This window comes from Salvelinus fontinalis, chromosome 6, assembly GCF_029448725.1.
Source record: "Salvelinus fontinalis isolate EN_2023a chromosome 6, ASM2944872v1, whole genome shotgun sequence".
NCBI classification, from domain to species: domain Eukaryota; kingdom Metazoa; phylum Chordata; class Actinopteri; order Salmoniformes; family Salmonidae; genus Salvelinus; species Salvelinus fontinalis.
Genome location: NC_074670.1, coordinates 12707859 through 12728988, shown reverse-complemented (window position 1 = coordinate 12728988; position 21130 = coordinate 12707859). Strand labels below are relative to the sequence as shown.

Genomic DNA, 21130 nt, shown 5'->3' with positions numbered 1-21130 from the left:
GTGAGAAAGTTAGACGCACATATCATACCCCACCTGCTAACCGCGTACCATTACAATAACAAGGGAGATTAGTATTTTATATCATACCCCCAAGACACGCTAACCTCGTACCATTACAATAACAAGGGAGATTAGCATTTTATATCATACCCCCAAGACATGCTAACCTCTTACCATTACAATAACAAGGGAGATTAGCATTTTATATCATACCCCCAAGACATGCTAACCTCGTACCATTACAATAACAAGGGAGATTAGCATTTTATATCATACCCCCAAGACATGCTAACCTCTTACCATTACAATAACAAGGGAGATTAGCATTTTATATCATACCCCCAAGACATGCTAACCTCTTACCATTACAATAACAAGGGAGGTTAGCAATTTTTGCAGGGTAAGATATTTATGCCTCTACCTTTCTCACTCATCATTATTCAGGATTATCCATAATCATGGTAGTATACACATTATTACTGTAGAAGTGTTTAGAAACATATTCTATTCCTATTTACAATAAAAGTAACTCAAATGACACAATACATTATTTACCATTCATTTCTATTGGGCAAAAAATTATCAAACGCTACCAAAACAAACAGCAAATGCGTCCAACAAGTTTGTGGTCCCAAGCTTGATGTAAACGTAAAAATAAAGGAGAGCCGCACACTCTGGGAGCTCAGATGCAAAAATGTAATTACCAACGTTTCAACAGCCAAGCTGTCTTCATCAGGGTATAATCACAAACACTGCGGGATGACTTGTTTATATAGTGTCAAGACACACAGGTGTCTGTAATCATGGCCAAGAGTGGCCTAATATCATTGGTTAATTCTCAAATATTAAAATGGCATACAAAGAACGGCATACAAAAAAACAAATGGATAGCATACGATCATAGATTCATTTCAGACTACACAAGCTTACAAACAATTACAATGGCAAAGTCCCAATAATCACAAGAATGGCTTCAGATCAAAGTCTACATTGAGACCGAAGGGAGCAAGGGTCTTTAAGTTAAAGATCCAGGCAGCCTCTCGTTTTAACAATAAATTATCAAGGTCACCCCTCTTCTAGGGAGGGTGACATGTTCGATGCCAATATAACGCAGAGACGAAATCGAGTGGCCTGCCTCCCAAGCTTGATGTAATCATTGTTTGCCAGGACTATGGGACCAAATACTAAATGTTTTTCTACTTTTTAATACACAAGTGAATTTGTCCCAATACTTCTGGTCCCTTAAAATGGGCTGTCTACAAAAAGTGGTGTAATTTCGAAACGGTTCGCCTGATATGGATGAAAATACCCTCCAATCAAAGCTGACAGTCTGCACTTTAACCTCGGAGTCATTGTATCATTTCAAATCCAAAGTACAGAGCAAAAAATGTAAAACAATGTGTTACTGTCCCAATACTTTAGGAGCTCTCTGTACATCTGTATACACCTCAGTAGTACTCTAATACACATCTTTATACACCTCAGTAGTACTCTAATACACATCTGTATACACCTCAGTAGTACTCTAATACACATCTTTATACACCTCAGTAGTACTCTAATACACATCTTTATACGCCTCAGTAGTATTCTAATACACATCTTTTATACGCCTCAGTAGTATTCTAATATACAGTACCAGTTAAAATGTTGGACACACCTACTCATTCCAAGGTTGTTGTTTATTTTTAATATTTTATACATTGTAGAATAATAGTGAAGACATAAACTATGAAATAACACATGGAATCATTAGGTAACCAAAAAAGTGTTACATCAAAATATATTTGAGATTCTTCAAAGTAGCCACCCTTTGCCTTTGACAGCTTTGCATACTCTTGGCATTCTCTCAACCAGCTTCATGAGGTATTCACCTGGAATGCATTTCAATTAACAGGTGTGCCTTGTTAAAATGTAATTTGTTGCATTTCTTTCCTTAATGCGTTTTGAGCCAATCAGTTGTGCTGTGACAAGGTAGGGTTGGTATACAGAGATAGCCCTATTTGGTAAAAGACCAAGTTCATATTATGGCAAGAACAGCTCAAATAAGCAAAGAGAAATTACAGTCCATTACTTTAAGACATGAAGGTCAGTCAATACGGACAATTTCAAGAACGTTTCGTCAAGTGCAGTCGCAAAAACCATCAAGCGCTATGATGAAACTGGCACTCATGAGTACCGCTGCAGAGGATAAGTTCATTAGAGCTACCAGCCTCAGATATTGCAGCCCAAATAAATGCTTCACAGAGTTCAAGCACATACACATCTCAACATCAACTGTTCAGAAGAGACTGCGTGGGTCAGGCCTTCATGGTTGAATTGCTGCAAAGAATCCACTACTAAAGGACACCAATAAGAAGAAGAGATTTGCTTGGCCGAGAAACACGAGCAATGGACATTAGGAAATCTGTCCTTTTGGTTCCAACTGCCGTGTCTTTGAGAGACGCAGAGTAGGTGAACCGATCTCCGCATATGTGGTTCCCACCGTGAAGCATGGAGGAGGTGGTGTGATGGTGTGGGGGTGCTTTGCTGGTGACTTTGTCGGTAATTTATTTATAATTCAAGGCACACTTAACCAGAATGGCTACCAGAGTTCTGCAGCTATATGCCATCGCATCTGGTTTGCCCTTAGTCCCGCTATCATTTTCAACAGGACAATGACCCAACACACCTCCAGGCTGTGTAAGGGCTATTTGACCAAGAAGGAGAATGATTGAGTGCTGCATCAGATGACCTGGCCTCCACAATCACCTGACCACAACCCAATTGAGATGGTTTGGGATGTTGGACAGCAGAGTGAAGGAAAAGCAGCCAACAAGTGCTCAGCATATGTGGGAACTCCTTCAAGACTGTTGGAAAAGCATTCCTCATGGAGCTGGTTGAGAGAATGCCAAGAGTGTGCAAAGCTGTCAAGGCAAAGGGTGGCTACTTTTAAAGAATCTCAAATATAAAATATATTTTGATTTGTTTAATACTTTTTTGGTTACTACATGATTCCATATGTGTTATTTCATAGTTTTGATGTCTTCACTATTATTCTACAATGTAGAAAATAGTACAAATAAAGAAAAACCCTTGAATGAGTAGGTGTGTCCAAACATTTGACTGGTACTGTACATCTCTATACACCTCCGCGGTACTCTAATATGCATCTGTATACACCTCAGTAGTACTCTAATATACATCTCTATACACCTCCGTGGTACTCTAATATACATCTCTATACACCTCAGTAGTACTCTATTATACATCTCTAGACATTTCTGTAGTACTCTAATATACATCTCTATACACCTCCATAGTAGTCTAATATACACTGCTCAAAAAAATAAAGGGAACACTTAAACAACACAATGTAACTCCAAGTCAATCACACTTCTGTGAAATCAAACTGTCCACTTAGGAAGCAACACTGATTGACAATAAATTTCACATGCTGTTGTGCAAATGGAATAGACAAACGGTGGAAATTATAGGCAATTAGTAAGACACCCCCAAAAAAGGAGTGGTTCTGCAGGTGGTGACCACACACCACTTCTCAGTTCCTATGCTTCCTGGCTGATGTTTTGGTCACTTTTGAATGCTGGCGGTGCTTTCACTCTAGTGGTAGCATGAGACGGAGTCTACAACCCACACAAGTGGCTCAGGTACTGCAGTTCATCCAGGATGGCACATCAATGCGAGCTGTGGCAAAAAGGTTTGTTGTGTCTGTCAGCGTAGTGTCCAGAGTATGTAGGCGCTACCAGGAGACAGGCCAGTACATCAGGAGACGTGGAGGAGGCCGTAATAGGGTAACAACCCAGCAGCAGGACCGCTACCTCCGCCTTTGTTTGAGGTGCACTGCCAGAGCCCTGCAAAATGACCTCCAGCAGGCCACAAATGTGCATGTGTCTGCTCAAACGGTCAGAAACAGACTCCATGAGGGTGGTATGAGGTCCCGACGTCCACAGGTGGGGGTTGTGCTTACAGCCCAACACCGTGCAGGACGTTTGGCATTTGCCAGAGAACACCAAGATTGGCAAATTCGCCACTGGCGCCCTGTGCTTTTCACAGAAAGCAGAAAGCAGGTTCACACTGAGCACGTGTGACAGAGTCTGGAGACGCCGTGGAGAACGTTCTGCTGCCTGCAACATCCTCCAGCATGACCGGTTTGGCGGTGGGTCAGTCATGGTGTGGGGTGGCATTTCTTTGTGGGGCCGCACAGCCCTCCATGTCCTCGCCAGAGGTAGCCTGGCTGCCATTAGGTACCGAGATGAGATCCTCAGACCCCTTGTGAGACCATATGCTGACACATGCACATTTGTGGCCTGCTGGAGGTCATTTTGCGGGGCTCTGGCAGTGCACCTCCTTGCACAAAGGCGGAGGTAGCGGTCCTGCTGCTGGGTTGTTGCCCTCCTACGGCCTCCTCCACGTCTCCTGATGTACTGGCCTGTCTCCTGGTAGCGCCTCCATGCTCTGGACACTACGCTGACAGACACAACAAACCTTTTTGCCACAGCTCGCATTGATGTGCCATCCTGGATGAACTGCAGTACCTGAGCCACTTGTGTGGGTTGTAGACTCCGTCTCATGCTACCACTAGAGTGAAAGCACCGCCAGCATTCAAAAAGTGACCAAAACATCAACCAGGAAGCATAGGAACTGAGAAGTGGTGTGTGGTCACCACCTGCAGAACCATTCCTTTTTTTGGGGGTGTCTTACTAATTGCCTATAATTTCCACCTTTTGTCTATTCCATTTGCACAACAGCATGTGAAATTTATTGTCAATCAGTGTTGCTTCCTAAGTGGACAGTTTGATTTCACAGAAGTGTGATTGACTTGGAGTTACATTGTGTTGTTTAAGTGTTCCCTTTATTTTTTTGAGCAGTGTACATCTCTATACATCTCCGTAGTACTTCTCATCCTCTTATTTCAGTTTGTCATTGGTGGTGCTAGCTGTCATTCTATGGGGTATCTACTAAAGTCACTCTCCCCCTCAGCCCAGTGAGAGCTCTGGTGAGGAGTGGAGGAGAGAAAAGAGGGATCTGGAGAAGATGATGATGGAGCTACAGACCTCTCTACAGGAGGAGAGGAGGGTGAGTGGAGGAGAGTAGGAGAAAAAGAGGAAGGAGTGATCATTTGGGGCGTGATGGAAAGAGTGGAGTGATGGTGTTTGTTTTGCACCTAGGGAGCTCTCACGGTGAGCTGTTTCAACCGTACACATACCAGCTGAGCCCACCGTGTGTGTGTTTTCTGAGAGGAGCTGCTGTTGTGGTTTTTAGTGGCAGTCTAATCTGAATGCCCTAAAAGCCATGTAAATGGACCACAGATGATTTAAACCAGTTTAAACCTGTTGGGTTAGAGGTGGACACACAGTATTCTATCTGATAATGAGTCATTATGTGTTGGCTTAAGGGAGTTGGGCTGGTATTTAACTCTAACACCCTATAATCACTTAATCATGTATGTGAATTCTACTGAGGGAACACGCCTGTCTGACACTATTCTGAAGTACACACAGACACAAACGCACAACATGTTTAAGTAGAGAATCATGCCTGTTCTCCAAAATATTTCTAACGGTGTAATTAAATACTACCACTCTGTCACCTCGCCACTGTCTGTCGTTGTCTGATGTTGTGGTGGTCATGTAGCCTACAGTACAGTACTGTGTGTGTGTGCATAGGGCTCTGTGGGCAGCTCTGACCCTGTGTTAAAGGCAGAGCTGGAGTCATGTCTGGATGAGAACATGCAGCTCCAGGAGACTGTGGACAGGAAGAAGACTGAACTACATCAGACACATGCTGAGTGAGTAACAGTGAGCAGGACAAATGACCTGAGTAGAAAGAAACCTTGAGAGGAACCAGGCAGGTTGAAAGTGACTCCAGGCCGCTGGATCAGAACTGAAGGTCCCTGCTGGTTATAATGATGGCTTATTGAAAGGTTTTTTGTTAGTGTTGAGATAAAGAGCATCAGATCTCTCTTGTAAAATAGATTTTATCTCAATGAGAATAACCTGTAGAAATAAAGGTTAAATGAATAAATCACGGTCTCTGTCAGGCTGAGTCAGTTGCGTATGGAGAGAGAGAGTGCTGAGTCCAGAGTCAGAGAGATGGAGGACCGACTGCTTGAGCTACAGGAGGAGCTGAGGACAGAGAACGGCAACAAGACGGTAACACAACACACATTTGGGTGGTCTTGAGACACAAGATCTTTGTTGTGCACTCTTTGTAATTGTCCGGTAGGAATGTGTTATGTGTGTATTGTGTGTCTACAGGACCTGGTGACGTGTCAAGCGTCTCTGTTGGAGGTGTCCATGTTGAAGCAGAAGCTGGAGGATTCTCTGAGACATAGAGAGAGGGAGCTGACGGCTCTGAAGGGAGCTCTGAAGGACGAGGTGGCCACGCACGACAAAGAGATCGAGACACTTCGAGAACAGTACAGCACTGACATGGAGAGACTGAGGAGTACCATGGAGCAGGTCTCACAGGTACATACACAAGTTTCAACGTTTATTCACCACGGCCACAGGATACAACCGGTGGAAAACGGTAGTCAAATTCTTACTTGAGAGCTCTTTCCCAAGAAGAGCTCTTTCCCACACACACGTGTGCACTGAGGGAGCAGCAGAGCGTGAAGTGATTGAGACCCACTGGACTTGCTTCACACCGGTGCATTATAGCAGGAACAAGTGATTACACCGTTACGTTTGACTGCACAGACGAAGCCACAAGCAGCACATTCTTAATGACACGTCTTACTGACTCTGTCATATCCACCCTCTTGTCTCCTTCTTTTCTCCCCACACTCTCATATCCACCCTCCCTCTCTCTTCTCTCCCCCCGTACCTCGCTCTCCCTACACTCTCTCATATCCACCCTCCCTCTCTCTTCTCTCCCCCCGTACCTCGCTCTCCCTACACACTCTCATATCCACCCTCCCTCTCTCTTCTCTCCCCCCTACCTCTCTCTCCCTACACTCTCTCATATCCACCCTGCCTCTCTCTTCTCTCTCTCTACACACTCTCATATCCACCCTCTCTCTTCTCTCCCCCCTACCTCTCTCTCCCTACACTCTCTCATATCCACCCTGCCTCTCTCTTCTCTCTCTCTACACACTCTCATATCCACCCTGCCTCTCTCTTCTCTCTCCCTACACTCTCATATCCACCCTCCCTCTCTCTTCTCTCCCCCCGTACCTCTCTCTCCCTACACTCTCTCATATCCACCCTCCCTCTCTCTTCTCTCCCCCCTACCTCTCTCTCCCTACACTCTCTCATATCCACCCTCCCTCTCTCTTCTCTCCCCCCTACCTCTCTCTCCCTACACACTCTCATATCCACCCTCCCTCTCTCTTCTCTCCCCCCTACCTCTCTCTCCCTACACTCTCTCATATCCACCCTGCCTCTCTCTTCTCTCCCCCCTACCTCTCTCTCCCTACCTCTCATATCCACCCTCCCTCTCTCTTCTCTCCCCCCTACCTCTCTCTCCCTACACTCTCTCATATCCACCCTGCCTCTCTCTTCTCTCCCCCCTACCTCTCTCTCCCTACCTCTCATATCCACCCTGCCTCTCTCTTCTCTCCCCCCTACCTCTCTCTCCCTACCTCTCATATCCACCCTCCCTCTCTCTTCTCTCCCCCCTACCTCTCATATCCACCCTGCCTCTCTCTTCTCTCTCCCTACACTCTCTCATATCCACCCTGCCTCTCTCTTCTCTCTCCCTACACTCTCTCATATCCACCCTGCCTCTCTCTTCTCTCTCCCTACACTCTCTCATATCCACCCTCCCTCTCTCTTCTCTCCCCCCTACCTCTCTCTCCCTACACTCTCTCATATCCACCCTCCCTCTCTCTTCTCTCCCCCCTACCTCTCTCTCCCTACACTCTCTCATATCCACCCTGCCTCTCTCTTCTCTCTCCCTACACTCTCTCATATCCACCCTCCCTCTCTCTTCTCTCCCCCCTACCTCTCTCTCCCTACACTCTCATATCCACCCTCCCTCTCTCTTCTCTCCCCCCTACCTCTCTCTCCCTACACTCTCTCATATCCACCCTCCCTCTCTCTTCTCTCCCCCCTACCTCTCTCTCCCTACACTCTCTCATATCCACCCTGCCTCTCTCTTCTCTCCCCCCTACCTCTCTCTCCCTACACTCTCTCATATCCACCCTCCCTCTCTCTTCTCTCCCCCCTACCTCTCTCTCCCTACACTCTCTCATATCCACCCTCCCTCTCTCTTCTCTCTCCCTACACTCTCTCATATCCACCCTCCCTCTCTCTTCTCTCCCCCCTACCTCTCTCTCCCTACACTCTCTCATATCCACCCTGCCTCTCTCTTCTCTCTCCCTACACTCTCTCATATCCACCCTCCCTCTCTCTTCTCTCCCTACACACTCTCATATCCACCCTCCCTCTCTCTTCTCTCCCCCCTACCTCTCTCTCCCTACACACTCTCATATCCACCCTCCCTCTCTCTTCTCTCCCCCCTACCTCTCTCTCCCTACACTCTCTCATATCCACCCTGCCTCTCTCTTCTCTCTCCCTACACTCTCTCATATCCACCCTCCCTCTCTCTTCTCTCCCCCCTACCTCTCTCTCCCTACACTCTCTCATATCCACCCTCCCTCTCTCTTCTCTCCCCCCTACCTCTCTCTCCCTACACTCTCTCATATCCACCCTCCCTCTCTCTTCTCTCCCCCCTACCTCTCTCTCCCTACACTCTCTCATATCCACCCTGCCTCTCTCTTCTCTCTCCCTACACTCTCTCATATCCACCCTGCCTCTCTCTTCTCTCTCCCTACACTCTCTCATATCCACCCTCCCTCTCTCTTCTCTCCCCCCTACCTCTCTCTCCCTACACACTCTCATATCCACCCTCCCTCTCTCTTCTCTCCCCCCTACCTCTCTCTCCCTACACTCTCTCATATCCACCCTGCCTCTCTCTTCTCTCTCCCTACACTCTCTCATATCCACCCTCCCTCTCTCTTCTCTCCCCCCTACCTCTCTCTCCCTACACTCTCTCATATCCACCCTGCCTCTCTCTTCTCTCTCCCTACACTCTCTCATATCCACCCTCCCTCTCTCTTCTCTCTCCCTACCTCTCATATCCACCCTGCCTCTCTCTTCTCTCTCCCTACACTCTCTCATATCCACCCTCCCTCTCTCTTCTCTCTCCCTACCTCTCATATCCACCCTGCCTCTCTCTTCTTCTCCCCCCTACCTCTCTCTCCCTACACTCTCTCATATCCACCCTCCCTCTCTCTTCTCTCTCCCTACCTCTCATATCCACCCTCCCTCTCTCTTCTTCTCCCCCCTACCTCTCTCTCCCTACACTCTCTTATATCCCCCCTCCCTCTCTTCTTCTCCCCCCAGTCTCAGGCGGGTATTGAGTCAGAGCGGTTGCGTGTGAATGCATCGGTGCGTACTCTACAGCAGCAGCTGGAAGACTGCAGGGACGAGAGTGGCCACTGGATGACGCAGTTCCACAGTACTAGAGATGAACTACGGACCACCAAACAGGAGTGAGTACACGCACGTACAGAGAATACAACCTTACCGTGAAATGCTTACTTACAAGCAACCAACAATGTCGTTTTGAGAAAAATAGGAGTGAAGTAAAATAGATAAGTAAAAAATAACAGTAACAAAGGAAGTTTGACTGGTACTGTACACGTACACACACACTTCACTTAAGTCTTGCACATCTCCTGTTTTTTATCCATGTTTTGATCTATGTAACCATCCACATGTCCCATTTCTGTTCTCTCATTCTGTACCGTTAATGTCTCCTCATTGTGTCTTATTGGCTAGAGACCCGTCCATCACCCCTGACCCACCGTGAGGGAGCCTATATATGTGCTGTCTATGCTGTATATAGGTTATAGCTGTGGTATTAGCCGTGCTAACCCAATTTCCGCGCCCCTGCGGAAATGTAATTAACATATAAAAAAATCCCATCAAAATGTCTCTGTTTAAGCTAGAGAGGTGTTTTTTTGCATGGGCTGCATGCATGTTAGTAGCCGTGGTATTACCATCTTAAAACAATTCCATATTTTAGAACCCCCCCGGCTTAGACTCTAGAGGGTTTTAAAAGCTGCGGTTAATAGCCGTGGTTTATGGCCGTGTGCCTGACATTCTAGTTCAACCAGCTTCTGTGTTTCTCTATTTGACTGACTGAAGAAATTGTGATACCATAGAATGACCTAGTTTTAACAACAAAACATTTGATCAACTTTGAGGGACTGATATCATCATTGGCGATTTAACTGTAGCTTCTGTGATCAAACTAAACGATGTCTGATCAGTGCGGATCTGTGACTTGATTTCTAGATTTTGAAATGGATCTTGTATTGGTTAAAATGTTGTGTGTGTTGCAGGATGCTGCAGGCTCGTCTGGAGAAAGAGGAGCTCGAGGAAGAACTGAACCAAGTACAGGAGAGAGTCAACACCATGAAACAGCAGATACCAGACCCCAGTCATACACACACACTCAACCAGGTACACACACACACACACACACTGATAGTGACGAACACACACACTCAACCAGGTACACTGATAGTGACAAACACACACACTCAACCAGGTACACACACACACACACACTGATAGTGACAAACACACACACTCAACCAGGTACACACACACACACTGATAGTGACAAACACACACACTCAACCAGGTACACACACACACACACACTGATAGTGACAAACACACACACACTCAACCAGGTACACACACACACACACTCAACCAGGTACACACACACTGATAGTGACAAACACACACACTCAACCAGGTACACACACGCACACACACACACACACACACACTGATAGTGACAAACACACACACTCAACCAGGTACACACACACTGATAGTGACAAACACACACACTCAACCAGGTACACACACACACACACACTGATAGTGACAAACACACACACTCAACAAGGTACACACACACACACACACACACTCAACCAGGTACACACACACACACACACTCAACCAGGTACACACACACACACACTGATAGTGACAAACACACACACTCAACCAGGTACACACACACACACTGATAGTGACAAACACACACACTCAACCAGGTACACACACACACACACACACACACTGATACTGACAAACACACACACTCAACCAGGTACACACACACACACACACACACACACTGATAGTGACAAACACACACACTCAACCAGGTACACACACACACACACACACACACTGATACTAACAAACACACACACTCAACCAGGTACACACACTGATAGTGACAAACACACACACTCAACCAGGTACACACACACTCAACCAGGTACACACACACACACACACACACTGATAGTGACAAACACACACACTCAACCAGGTACACACACACACACACACACACTGATACTGACAAACACACACACTCAACCAGGTACACACACACACACACACACACACACACACACTGATACTGACAAACACACACACTCAACCAGGTACACACACACACACACACACACGCTGATAGTGACAAACACACACACTCAACCAGGTACACACACACACACACACACACTGATACTAACAAACACACACACTCAACCAGGTACACACACTGATAGTGACAAACACACACACTCAACCAGGTACACACACACTCAACCAGGTACACACACACACACACACACACACACTGATAGTGACAAACACACACACTTAACCAGGTGCACACACACACACACACACTGATACTAACAAACACACACACTCAACCGGGTACACACACACACACACACACACTGATAGTGACAAACACACACACACTCAACCAGGTACACACACACACACACACTGATACTGACAAACACACACACTCAACCAGGTACACACACACACACGCACACACTGATAGTGACAAACACACACACTCAACCAGGTACACACACACACACACACTCAACCAGGTACACACACACACACACACACACACACACACTGATACTAACAAACACACACACTCAACCAGGTACACACACTGATAGTGACAAACACACACACTCAACCAGGTACACACACTGATAGTGACAAACACACACACTCAACCAGGTACACACACTGATAGTGACAAACACACACACTCAACCAGGTACACACACACTCAACCAGGTACACACACACACACACACACACACTGATAGTGACAAACACACACACTCAACCAGGTACACACACACACACACACACTGATACTAACAAACACACACACTCAACCAGGTACACACACACACACACACTGATACTAACAAACACACACACTCAACCAGGTACACACACACACACACACACACACACACACACACACACACACACTGATAGTGACAAACACACACACTCAACCAGGTACACACACACACACACTGATACTGACAAACACACACACTCAACCAGGTACACACACACACACACACACACACTGATAGTGACAAACACACACACTCAACCAGGTACACACACACACACACACACTCAACCAGGTACACACACACACACACACACACACACTGATACTAACAAACACACACACTCAACCAGGTACACACACTCAACCAGGTACACACACACTCAACCAGGTACACACACACACACACACACACACACTGATAGTGACAAACACACACACTCAACCAGGTACACACACACACACACACACACACTGATAGTGACAAACACACACACTCAACCAGGTACACACACACACACACACACACACACACACTGATACTAACAAACACACACACTCAACCAGGTACACACACTGATAGTGACAAACACACACACTCAACCAGGTACACACACACTCAACCAGGTACACACACACTCAACCAGGTACACACACACACACACACACACACACACACTGATAGTGACAAACACACACACTCAACCAGGTACACACACACACACACACACTGATAGTGACAAACACACACACTCAACCAGGTACACACACACACACACTGATACTGACAAACACACACACTCAACCAGGTACACACACACACACACACTGATAGTGACAAACACACACACTCAACCAGGTACACACACACACACACTCAACCAGGTACACACACACACACTCAACCAGGTACACACACACTGATAGTGACAAACACACACACTCAACCAGGTACACACACGCACACACACACACACACACACACTGATAGTGACAAACACACACACTCAACCAGGTACACACACACTGATAGTGACAAACACACACACTCAACCAGGTACACACACACACACACACACTGATAGTGACAAACACACACACTCAACCAGGTACACACACACACACACTCAACCAGGTACACACACACACACACACACTGATAGTGACAAACACACACACTCAACCAGGTACACACACACACACACTCAACCAGGTACACACACACACACTGATAGTGACAAACACACACACTCAACCAGGTACACACACACACACACACACACTGATACTGACAAACACACACACTCAACCAGGTACACACACACACACACACACACACACACACACACACACACACTGATAGTGACAAACACACACACTCAACCAGGTACACACACACACACACACTGATACTAACAAACACACACACTCAACCAGGTACACACACTGATAGTGACAAACACACACACTCAACCAGGTACACACACACTCAACCAGGTACACACACACACACACTGATAGTGACAAACACACACACTCAACCAGGTACACACACACACACACACACACACACTGATACTAACAAACACACACACTCAACCAGGTACACACACACACACACACACTGATACTAACAAACACACACACTCAACCAGGTACACACACACACACACACTGATACTGACAAACACACACACTCAACCAGGTACACACACACACACACACACTGATACTGACAAACACACACACTCAACCAGGTACACACACACACACACTGATACTAACAAACACACACACTCAACCAGGTACACACACACACACACTGATACTAACAAACACACACACTCAACCAGGTACACACACACACACACACTGATACTGACAAACACACACACTCAACCAGGTACACACACACACACACACACACACACACACACTGATAGTGACAAACACACACACTCAACCAGGTACACACACACACACACACACTGATAGTGACAAACACACACACTCAACCAGGTACACACACACACACACACACTGATAGTGACAAACACACACACTCAACCAGGTACACACTGACACTGTTCTCCACTGTCATTTCAGGAGCTGCAGAGTTTGCGTGCCGATCTGCAGCAGGCCCAATCAGAGGCAGAGAAGAAAAGGGCGGAGCTCGATAAAAAGGTCATGGAGGTAATCTCCCTGAAGAAGGCCAACCAGGAGCAGGAGGCGGAGCTCAAGTATGAGATGGACAGGCTGAGGGGCCAATCAAATCGAGCCAAAGAGGATCTAGCCAAAGCCCAGGAGAGAACCAAACAGGTGTGTGTTGTGTAGTACCAGCTATGTGAATGGGAAAGATGGCCACTTTTCCTCCCTTATATTCACAATCTCCATCCTTCTCTCAACCACTCACCTTTCTTTGTTTCTCTCCATAGCTCCCTGACCCGTCGGTAGTGTCTGGCCTGCAGTCAGAGCTGACTGATGCTCGTGGGGAGAGAGACAGACTGGGAGAGAAACTCGCCAGCACTGAGCAGGAGCTGCAGTCAAACACAGAGCGGCTGGCCAGAACCCAGACAGAACTAAACGCTCTCAGAGAATCACAGCAGGAGCAGGAGGCAGCTAACACACGCCTCCGAGAGAAACTCTCACGCCTGGAGGTGAGACATACACACTGCTACACACACATACATTACATACCTCTTTCTCACAACTCTTTGTTAGTGGGTGTGTTGTGTTTCACAGTATTTATTTGTGTGTGTGTGTGTGTCCAGGCTCAGCTGGCTTCCAGTGCATCAGAGAGTTCGGAGGCAGAGCTGTCCCTCCAGGCGGAGTTGAGAGGGCTGAGGCAGGAGCTTGACGAGGCCAGGAGAGGAGCCTCTCGGCTGGGCCAGGACCACCTGCAGCTCAGCCTGCGTCTGGAGGACAGGGAGAAGGAGAGGGACCAGCTCACACAGACCAACACACAGCTGGAGGAACAGAGGAGACAGCAGGAGCGGTCCCTGGACAAACTCAATAAGGAGGTGAGGAGTGTGTGTCTACATGGGTTTTTCTGATGCTCTGTGTACTGCATTGAAGTGCTGTATTTACAAATGTACACTGTGCAAATAAAAATATCTCTCTCTCTGTCCTCTTACTCCTCGCTCTCTCCCTGCTCTCACTCTGCCTCTTTCTCTGTCCATGTAGTTTGAATCTTTGTCCCAGTCGTCTGGTGAGGAGGTGCAGGTTCTCAGAGCCCAGCTGGAGGAACAGAGAGAGAGATCTCGCAGGGAGACACAGGAGGCCCAGAGGCAGGGCAACGACAGACTGGTAGAACTGGAGAGGAGCCAGACCTCCCTCAAGAGACTGGAGGAGGAGGTGAGAGGAATGGAGGGAGGAGGAAAAGAGGGAGGAAACAGAGGAGGAAAGGGTCTTCAGGAGGTGAGAGAGATGGGAGGAAGGGACGGGGTGGGAGAAGAGGAGGAAAGAGGGAGGAGACGGAGGAGGAAAGGGTCTTCAGGAGGTGAGAGAGATGGGAGGAAGGGACGGGGTGGGAGGAGACGGAGGAGGAAAGGGTCTTCAGGAGATGATGGTATTGGTCAGGGTTATTCAACTCTGACCCCATGAGGTCCGGAGCCTGCTGCTTTTCTGTTCTACCTGATAATGAATTGTACCCACCTGGTGTCCCAGGTCTAAATCAGTCCCTGAATAGAGGGGAACAATGAAAAAACACAGTGGAACTGGCTTTGAGGTCCAGAGATGAGTTTGAGGGGTGAAGGTGTTTCGTCTTTAATGCCGCTGATCCAGAGTGTGTGTGTGTCGTGCGCCAGGCATCCCGTCAGAAGAAGGAGCTGCTCTCTGTGGTTGAGGAGCGAGACAATGTTCAGCTGGACAAGGAACTGCTCACCAACCGCCTGCACCACCTAGAGGTTGAACTGGAGAACAGCAGGAGCAGCCTCACAGACAAGAGCAGGGAGCTCCGCAGCACGGAGGACAAGATGAAACGACTGGAGCTGGAGCTGGAGGAGGAGAAGGGATCTGTGGAGCTACTCACTGACAGAGTCACCAGGACCAGAGACCAGGTACACACACACACACACACACTATAATGTGTGTCTAGCAGCTTTCAGCAGTCTGTTGGTTAACAGTTGAAAGAACCAGGACCAAGCTAGGAAAATAATGTATTTGTTAACTCTCCTTTCACCCTCTTTCTCCTCTCAACCTGTCTGGCGCTCCCCTGTCTGGCGCTCCCCTGTCTGGCGCTCCCCTGTCTGGCGCTCCCCTGTCTGGCGCTCCCCTGTCTGGCGCTCCTCTGTCTGGCGCTCCTCTGTCTCTCTCCTCTGTCTGGCGCTCCTCTGTCTCTCTCCTCTGTCTGGCGCTCCTCTCTGGCGCTCCTCTGTCTCTGTCTGTGTGCAGATGGAGCAGCTGCGTTCAGAGCTGATGCAGGAGAGATCCTCCAGACAGGACCTGGAGCTGGACAAGAATGCCCTAGAAAGACATGTACGTTAAGTCTGTGTCTCCACTGAAATGATCTTCAGGTCTGAGTGATGATTGATTATGCTTAAATCTCTCTCTCTCCAGATGAAGGAGTTGAAGACCAGAGTATCTGATATGGAGGGTCAGTCTCGCTCCTCTGTAGGAGTGGCTCAGCTGGAGAGTAAAGTTCATGAGTTGGAGGAACGCCTCCACAGTGAGGATAGGTACACTGCACACTACACGTCCCACAATGCACCACACCCAAGGAACTACAGACCCCACAATGCACCATGTAGTCTAAAATATGATATTTTGTAGCAAAAGCTGATTTTATGGTTGGTATGGTGGTTTACTATTAGTTAGAGTAGTGTACCTCAAATTGACATTGACATTATTGATGACAAGTTAAGCTGATGATATTATGAACTGGTCACACATCTGTACCCAGAATCTCCTTGTTCATGTTTGTGCTAAAGATTTAAGTGTGTCTGTCGGTGTGTGTCTTAGGGAGAAGAACTCCATGTTGTCGTCTCAGCGTCGCCTGGAGAAGAAACTGAAGGAGCTCAACTTTACCCTGGAGGAAGAGAGACACCAACACACAGAACAGAGAGACCAGGTACACACACACACACACACACACACACACTATACACACACTCACTCACCCTGACTGATTCCTCTGTGTTGTAGCTGTCTCTGCGTGTGAAGGCTCTGAAGAGACAGGTGGATGAGGGGGAGACAGAGGTAGAGAGGATGGAGGGATTGAGGAGGAAGGCCCAGAGAGAGATGGAGGAACAGATGGAACTAAAGGAGGCCTTGCAGGGCAGAGTCACCGCGCTGGAGACTGAGCTCAAGTAAGTCTGTGTGTGTGTTATTGTGTTTCAAAGTCTGACACTCTACCTGTTTCACATGTTAGATTACTAAGTATCTCCTTTCTCCTAGATGTGTCTCTTCTTCTGAACCAGACCAATTATCTCTGTTCTCTTCCTCTCCAGACCAATTATCTCTGTTCTCTTCCTCTCTAGACCAATTATCTCTGTTCTCCTCCTCTCCTCCAGACCAATTATCTCTGTTCTCCTCCTCTATTCCAGACCAATTATCTCTGTTCTCTTCCTCTCCAGACCAATTAACTCTGTTCTCCTCCTCTCCTCCAGACCAATTATCTCTGTTCTCCTCCTCTATTCCAGACCAATTATCTCTGTTCTCCTCTCCCTCCAGACCTCTTTCTGTTCTCTTCCTCTCCAGACCAATTATCTCTGTTCTCCTCTCCCTCCAGACCTCTTTCTGTTCTCTTCCTCTCCAGACCTCTTTCTGTTCTCTTCCTCTCCAGACCAATTATCTCTGTTCTCCTCCTCTATTCCAGACCAATTATCTCTGTTCTCTTCCTCTCCTCCAGACCAATTATCTCTGTTCTCCTCCTCTCCTCCAGACCAATTATCTCTGTTCTCCTCCTCTCCTCCAGACCTCTTTCTGTTCTCCTCCACTCCCTCCAGACCTCTTTCTGTTCTCCTCCACTCCCTCCAGACCTCTTTCTGTTCTCCTCCACTCCCTCCAGACCTCTTTCTGTTCTCCTCCACTCCCTCCAGACCTCTTTCTGTTCTCCTCCTCTCCCTCCAGACCTCTTTCTGTTCTCCTCCACTCCCTCCAGACCTCTTTCTGTTCTCCTCCTCTCCCTCCAGACCTCTTTCTGTTCTCCTCCTCTCCCTCCAGACCTCTTTCTGTTCTCCTTCTCTCCCTCCAGACCTCTTTCTGTTCTCCACTCCCTCCAGACCTCTTTCTGTTCTCCTCCACTCCCTCCAGACCTCTTTCTGTTCTCCTCCACTCCCTCCAGACCTCTTTCTGTTCTCCTCCTCTCCCTCCAGACCTCTTTCTGTTCTCCTCCTCTCCCTCCAGACCTCTTTCTGTTCTCCTCCACTCCCTCCAGACCTCTTTCTGTTCTCCTCCACTCCCTCCAGACCTCTTTCTGTTCTCCTCCACTCCCTCCAGACCTCTTTCTGTTCTCCTCCACTCCCTCCAGACCTCTTTCTGTTCTCCTCCACTCCCTCCAGACCTCTTTCTGTTCCTCTCTTGTCATTGGTAATGAGTTCAGTGAGCTGACATTTACTGGCAGCCTGTTCACTCTCCACAGCCAAACTAGCGTGCGCTGTGTGTATCATTCTATGGATCACTGAGCTCCTCTCTGATCCCTCAACAGAGATGCTGCTATCAGACACACGTCATTACAGAATAAAGCAGTCGGATTCACACACACACACTTCAACAGTCACACTCACCCAGCTGTGTAAAGGTGTCTCATTAAACCCCACTCAACAGTGCTGTGGGAACACACACACACACACACACTTCAACAGTCACACTCACCCAGCTGTGTAAAGGTGTCTCATTAAAACCCACTCAACAGTGCTGTGGGAACACAAACACACACACACACACACACACACACACTTCAACAGTCACACTCACCCAGCTGTGTAAAGGTGTCTCATTAAACCCCACTCAACAGTGCTGTGGGAACACACACGTACGTCGTATGTGCAGGTCAGCTGTGAAGGGGGAGGCAGAGACCGATCTAGCAGACAGAGCAGTCATCCCTGTATGTACTGTATGTCACACCAGTCAGTTCCCATATCTGACCAGCAGAGGGCTCTCTCCCTGACAGATACTACAGGGAACTACACTGTCTACTGTAGAAGTCAACTGTCTACTCCCACACGTTTGCTGAGACCCACCTACAGTCTCTGTTATAGTGAACAATAGATGATGAAGATAACATTGAAGCTGATGGTGATGATGGTGGTGTGTTTCAGGAGGAAGGTGCAGCAGGCGCAGCGTCAGGCCCTGGACTCGTCGGCTATGAGCTCTGACGAAGATGATGAAGGCCTGTATGACCCCTCCAGCATCACATCCATCCTCACTGGGAGCAACCTTCACACCAGCTCCTGCTAGAGGGAGGGAGGGGTAGTGGCAACCTTCACACCAGCTCCTGCTAGAGGGAGGGAGGGGTAGTGGCAGCCTTCACACCAGCTCCTGCTAGAGGGAGGGAGGGGTAGTGGCAGCCTTCACACCAGCTCCTGCTAGAGGGGGGGGTGGGTAGTGGCAACCTTCACATCAGCTCCTGCTAGAGGGGGGGGTGGGTAGTGGCAACCTTCACACCAGCTCCTGCTAGAGGGAGGGAGGGGTAGTGGCAACCTTCACACCAGCTCCTGCTAGAGGGAGAGGGGGGGTGGGTAGTGGCAGCCTTCACATCAGCTCCTGCTAGAGGGAGGGAGGGGTAGTGGCAACCTTCACACCAGCTCCTGCTAGAGGGAGAGGGGGGGTGGGTAGTGGCAACCTTCACACCAGCTCCTGCTAGAGGGAGAGGGGGGGGTTATTTTAAGCACTACATGGTTGGGGGAGGGTAGTAGAGGGAGAGAAGGGGTTATTTTAAGCACTACATGGTTGGGGGAGGGTAGTAGAGGGAGAGGGGGGGGTTATTTTAAGCACTACATGGTTGGGGGAGGGTAGTAGAGGGAGAGAAGGGGTTATTTTAAGCACTACAGGGTTGGGGGAGGGTAGTAGAGGGAGAGAAGGGGTTATTTTAAGCACTACAGGGTTGGGGGAGGGTAGTAGAGGGAGTTTTTGTTTTTAATCACTACAGATAGACATCTACTGTACACACAGGTACAGTACACTGGGACAGGTCTATAGACCTGCTATTAAAACACTGTATAAAGGAGAGATAGAGGGATCACAGGTTCAGGGAGGGGGGGGGGGGGGGGGGGGAGGGCTCAGGTTCAGGGAGGGAGGGGGAGAGAGAGGGCTCAGGTTCAGGGAGGGAGGGGGAGAGAGAGGGCTCAGGTTCAGGGAGGGAGGGGGAGAGAGAGAGGGATCACAGGTTCAGGGAGGGGGGGGGAAAGAGAGGGCTCAGGTTCAGGGAGGGAGGGGAGAGAGAGGGATCACAGATTCAGGGAGGGGGGGGAGAGAGAGAGAGGGCTCAGGTTCAGGGAGGGGGGGAAAGAGAGGGCTCAGGTTCAGGGAGGGAGGGGAGAGAGAGAGGGATCACAGATTCAGGGAGGGGGGGAGAGAGAGGGATCACAGATTCAGGGAGGGGGGGGGGAGAGAGAGAGGGCTCAGGTTCAGGGAGGGAGGGGGGGAGAGAGAGGGATCACAGATTCAGGGAGAGAGGGATCACAGGTTCAGGGAGGGAGGGGGGAGAGAGAGGGATCACAGGTTCAGGGAGGGAGGGGGGAGAGAGAGGGATAAAAAGTTCAGGGAGGGAGGGGGGGGGGATCACAAGTTCAGGGAGGGAGGGGGAGAGAGGGATCACAGGTTCAGGGAGGGAGGGGGGGGGGGGATCACAGGTTCAGGGAGAAGGAGAGGATGAGGAGGATGACTCACTACGCTGGACAGTAGACTCCTAGTGGTACTGAAGAGGAGGATTGTGGGGGTGAATACGCCCCGATGC

At 48.5% G+C, this 21130-nt stretch overlaps 1 protein-coding gene across 3 annotated transcripts in view; it reads left to right on the top strand.

Moving 5' to 3' along the window:
* Positions 1 to 19904, top strand: part of LOC129857084 (cingulin-like) — a 32197-nt gene extending 12293 nt beyond the window's left edge. Inside the window, exons 5-20 of one of the 3 annotated variants that reach the window (XM_055925008.1) lie at positions 4981 to 5076; positions 5667 to 5788; positions 6041 to 6152; positions 6258 to 6470; positions 9351 to 9499; positions 10355 to 10475; positions 14341 to 14553; positions 14670 to 14891; positions 15006 to 15254; positions 15418 to 15588; positions 16041 to 16292; positions 16627 to 16710; positions 16792 to 16910; positions 17194 to 17302; positions 17377 to 17540; positions 19494 to 19904. In XM_055925008.1, the coding sequence (XP_055780983.1) occupies positions 4981 to 5076; positions 5667 to 5788; positions 6041 to 6152; positions 6258 to 6470; positions 9351 to 9499; positions 10355 to 10475; positions 14341 to 14553; positions 14670 to 14891; positions 15006 to 15254; positions 15418 to 15588; positions 16041 to 16292; positions 16627 to 16710; positions 16792 to 16910; positions 17194 to 17302; positions 17377 to 17540; positions 19494 to 19632 (2535 nt within the window). In that variant the 3' untranslated portion in view covers positions 19633 to 19904. The remainder of the gene's footprint in view (positions 1 to 4980; positions 5077 to 5666; positions 5789 to 6040; positions 6153 to 6257; positions 6471 to 9350; positions 9500 to 10354; positions 10476 to 14340; positions 14554 to 14669; positions 14892 to 15005; positions 15255 to 15417; positions 15589 to 16040; positions 16293 to 16626; positions 16711 to 16791; positions 16911 to 17193; positions 17303 to 17376; positions 17541 to 19493) is intronic. The other 2 variants (XM_055925007.1, XM_055925009.1) reach the window with 2 other exon arrangements.
* The last annotated feature ends 1226 nt before the right edge of the window (positions 19905 to 21130 follow it).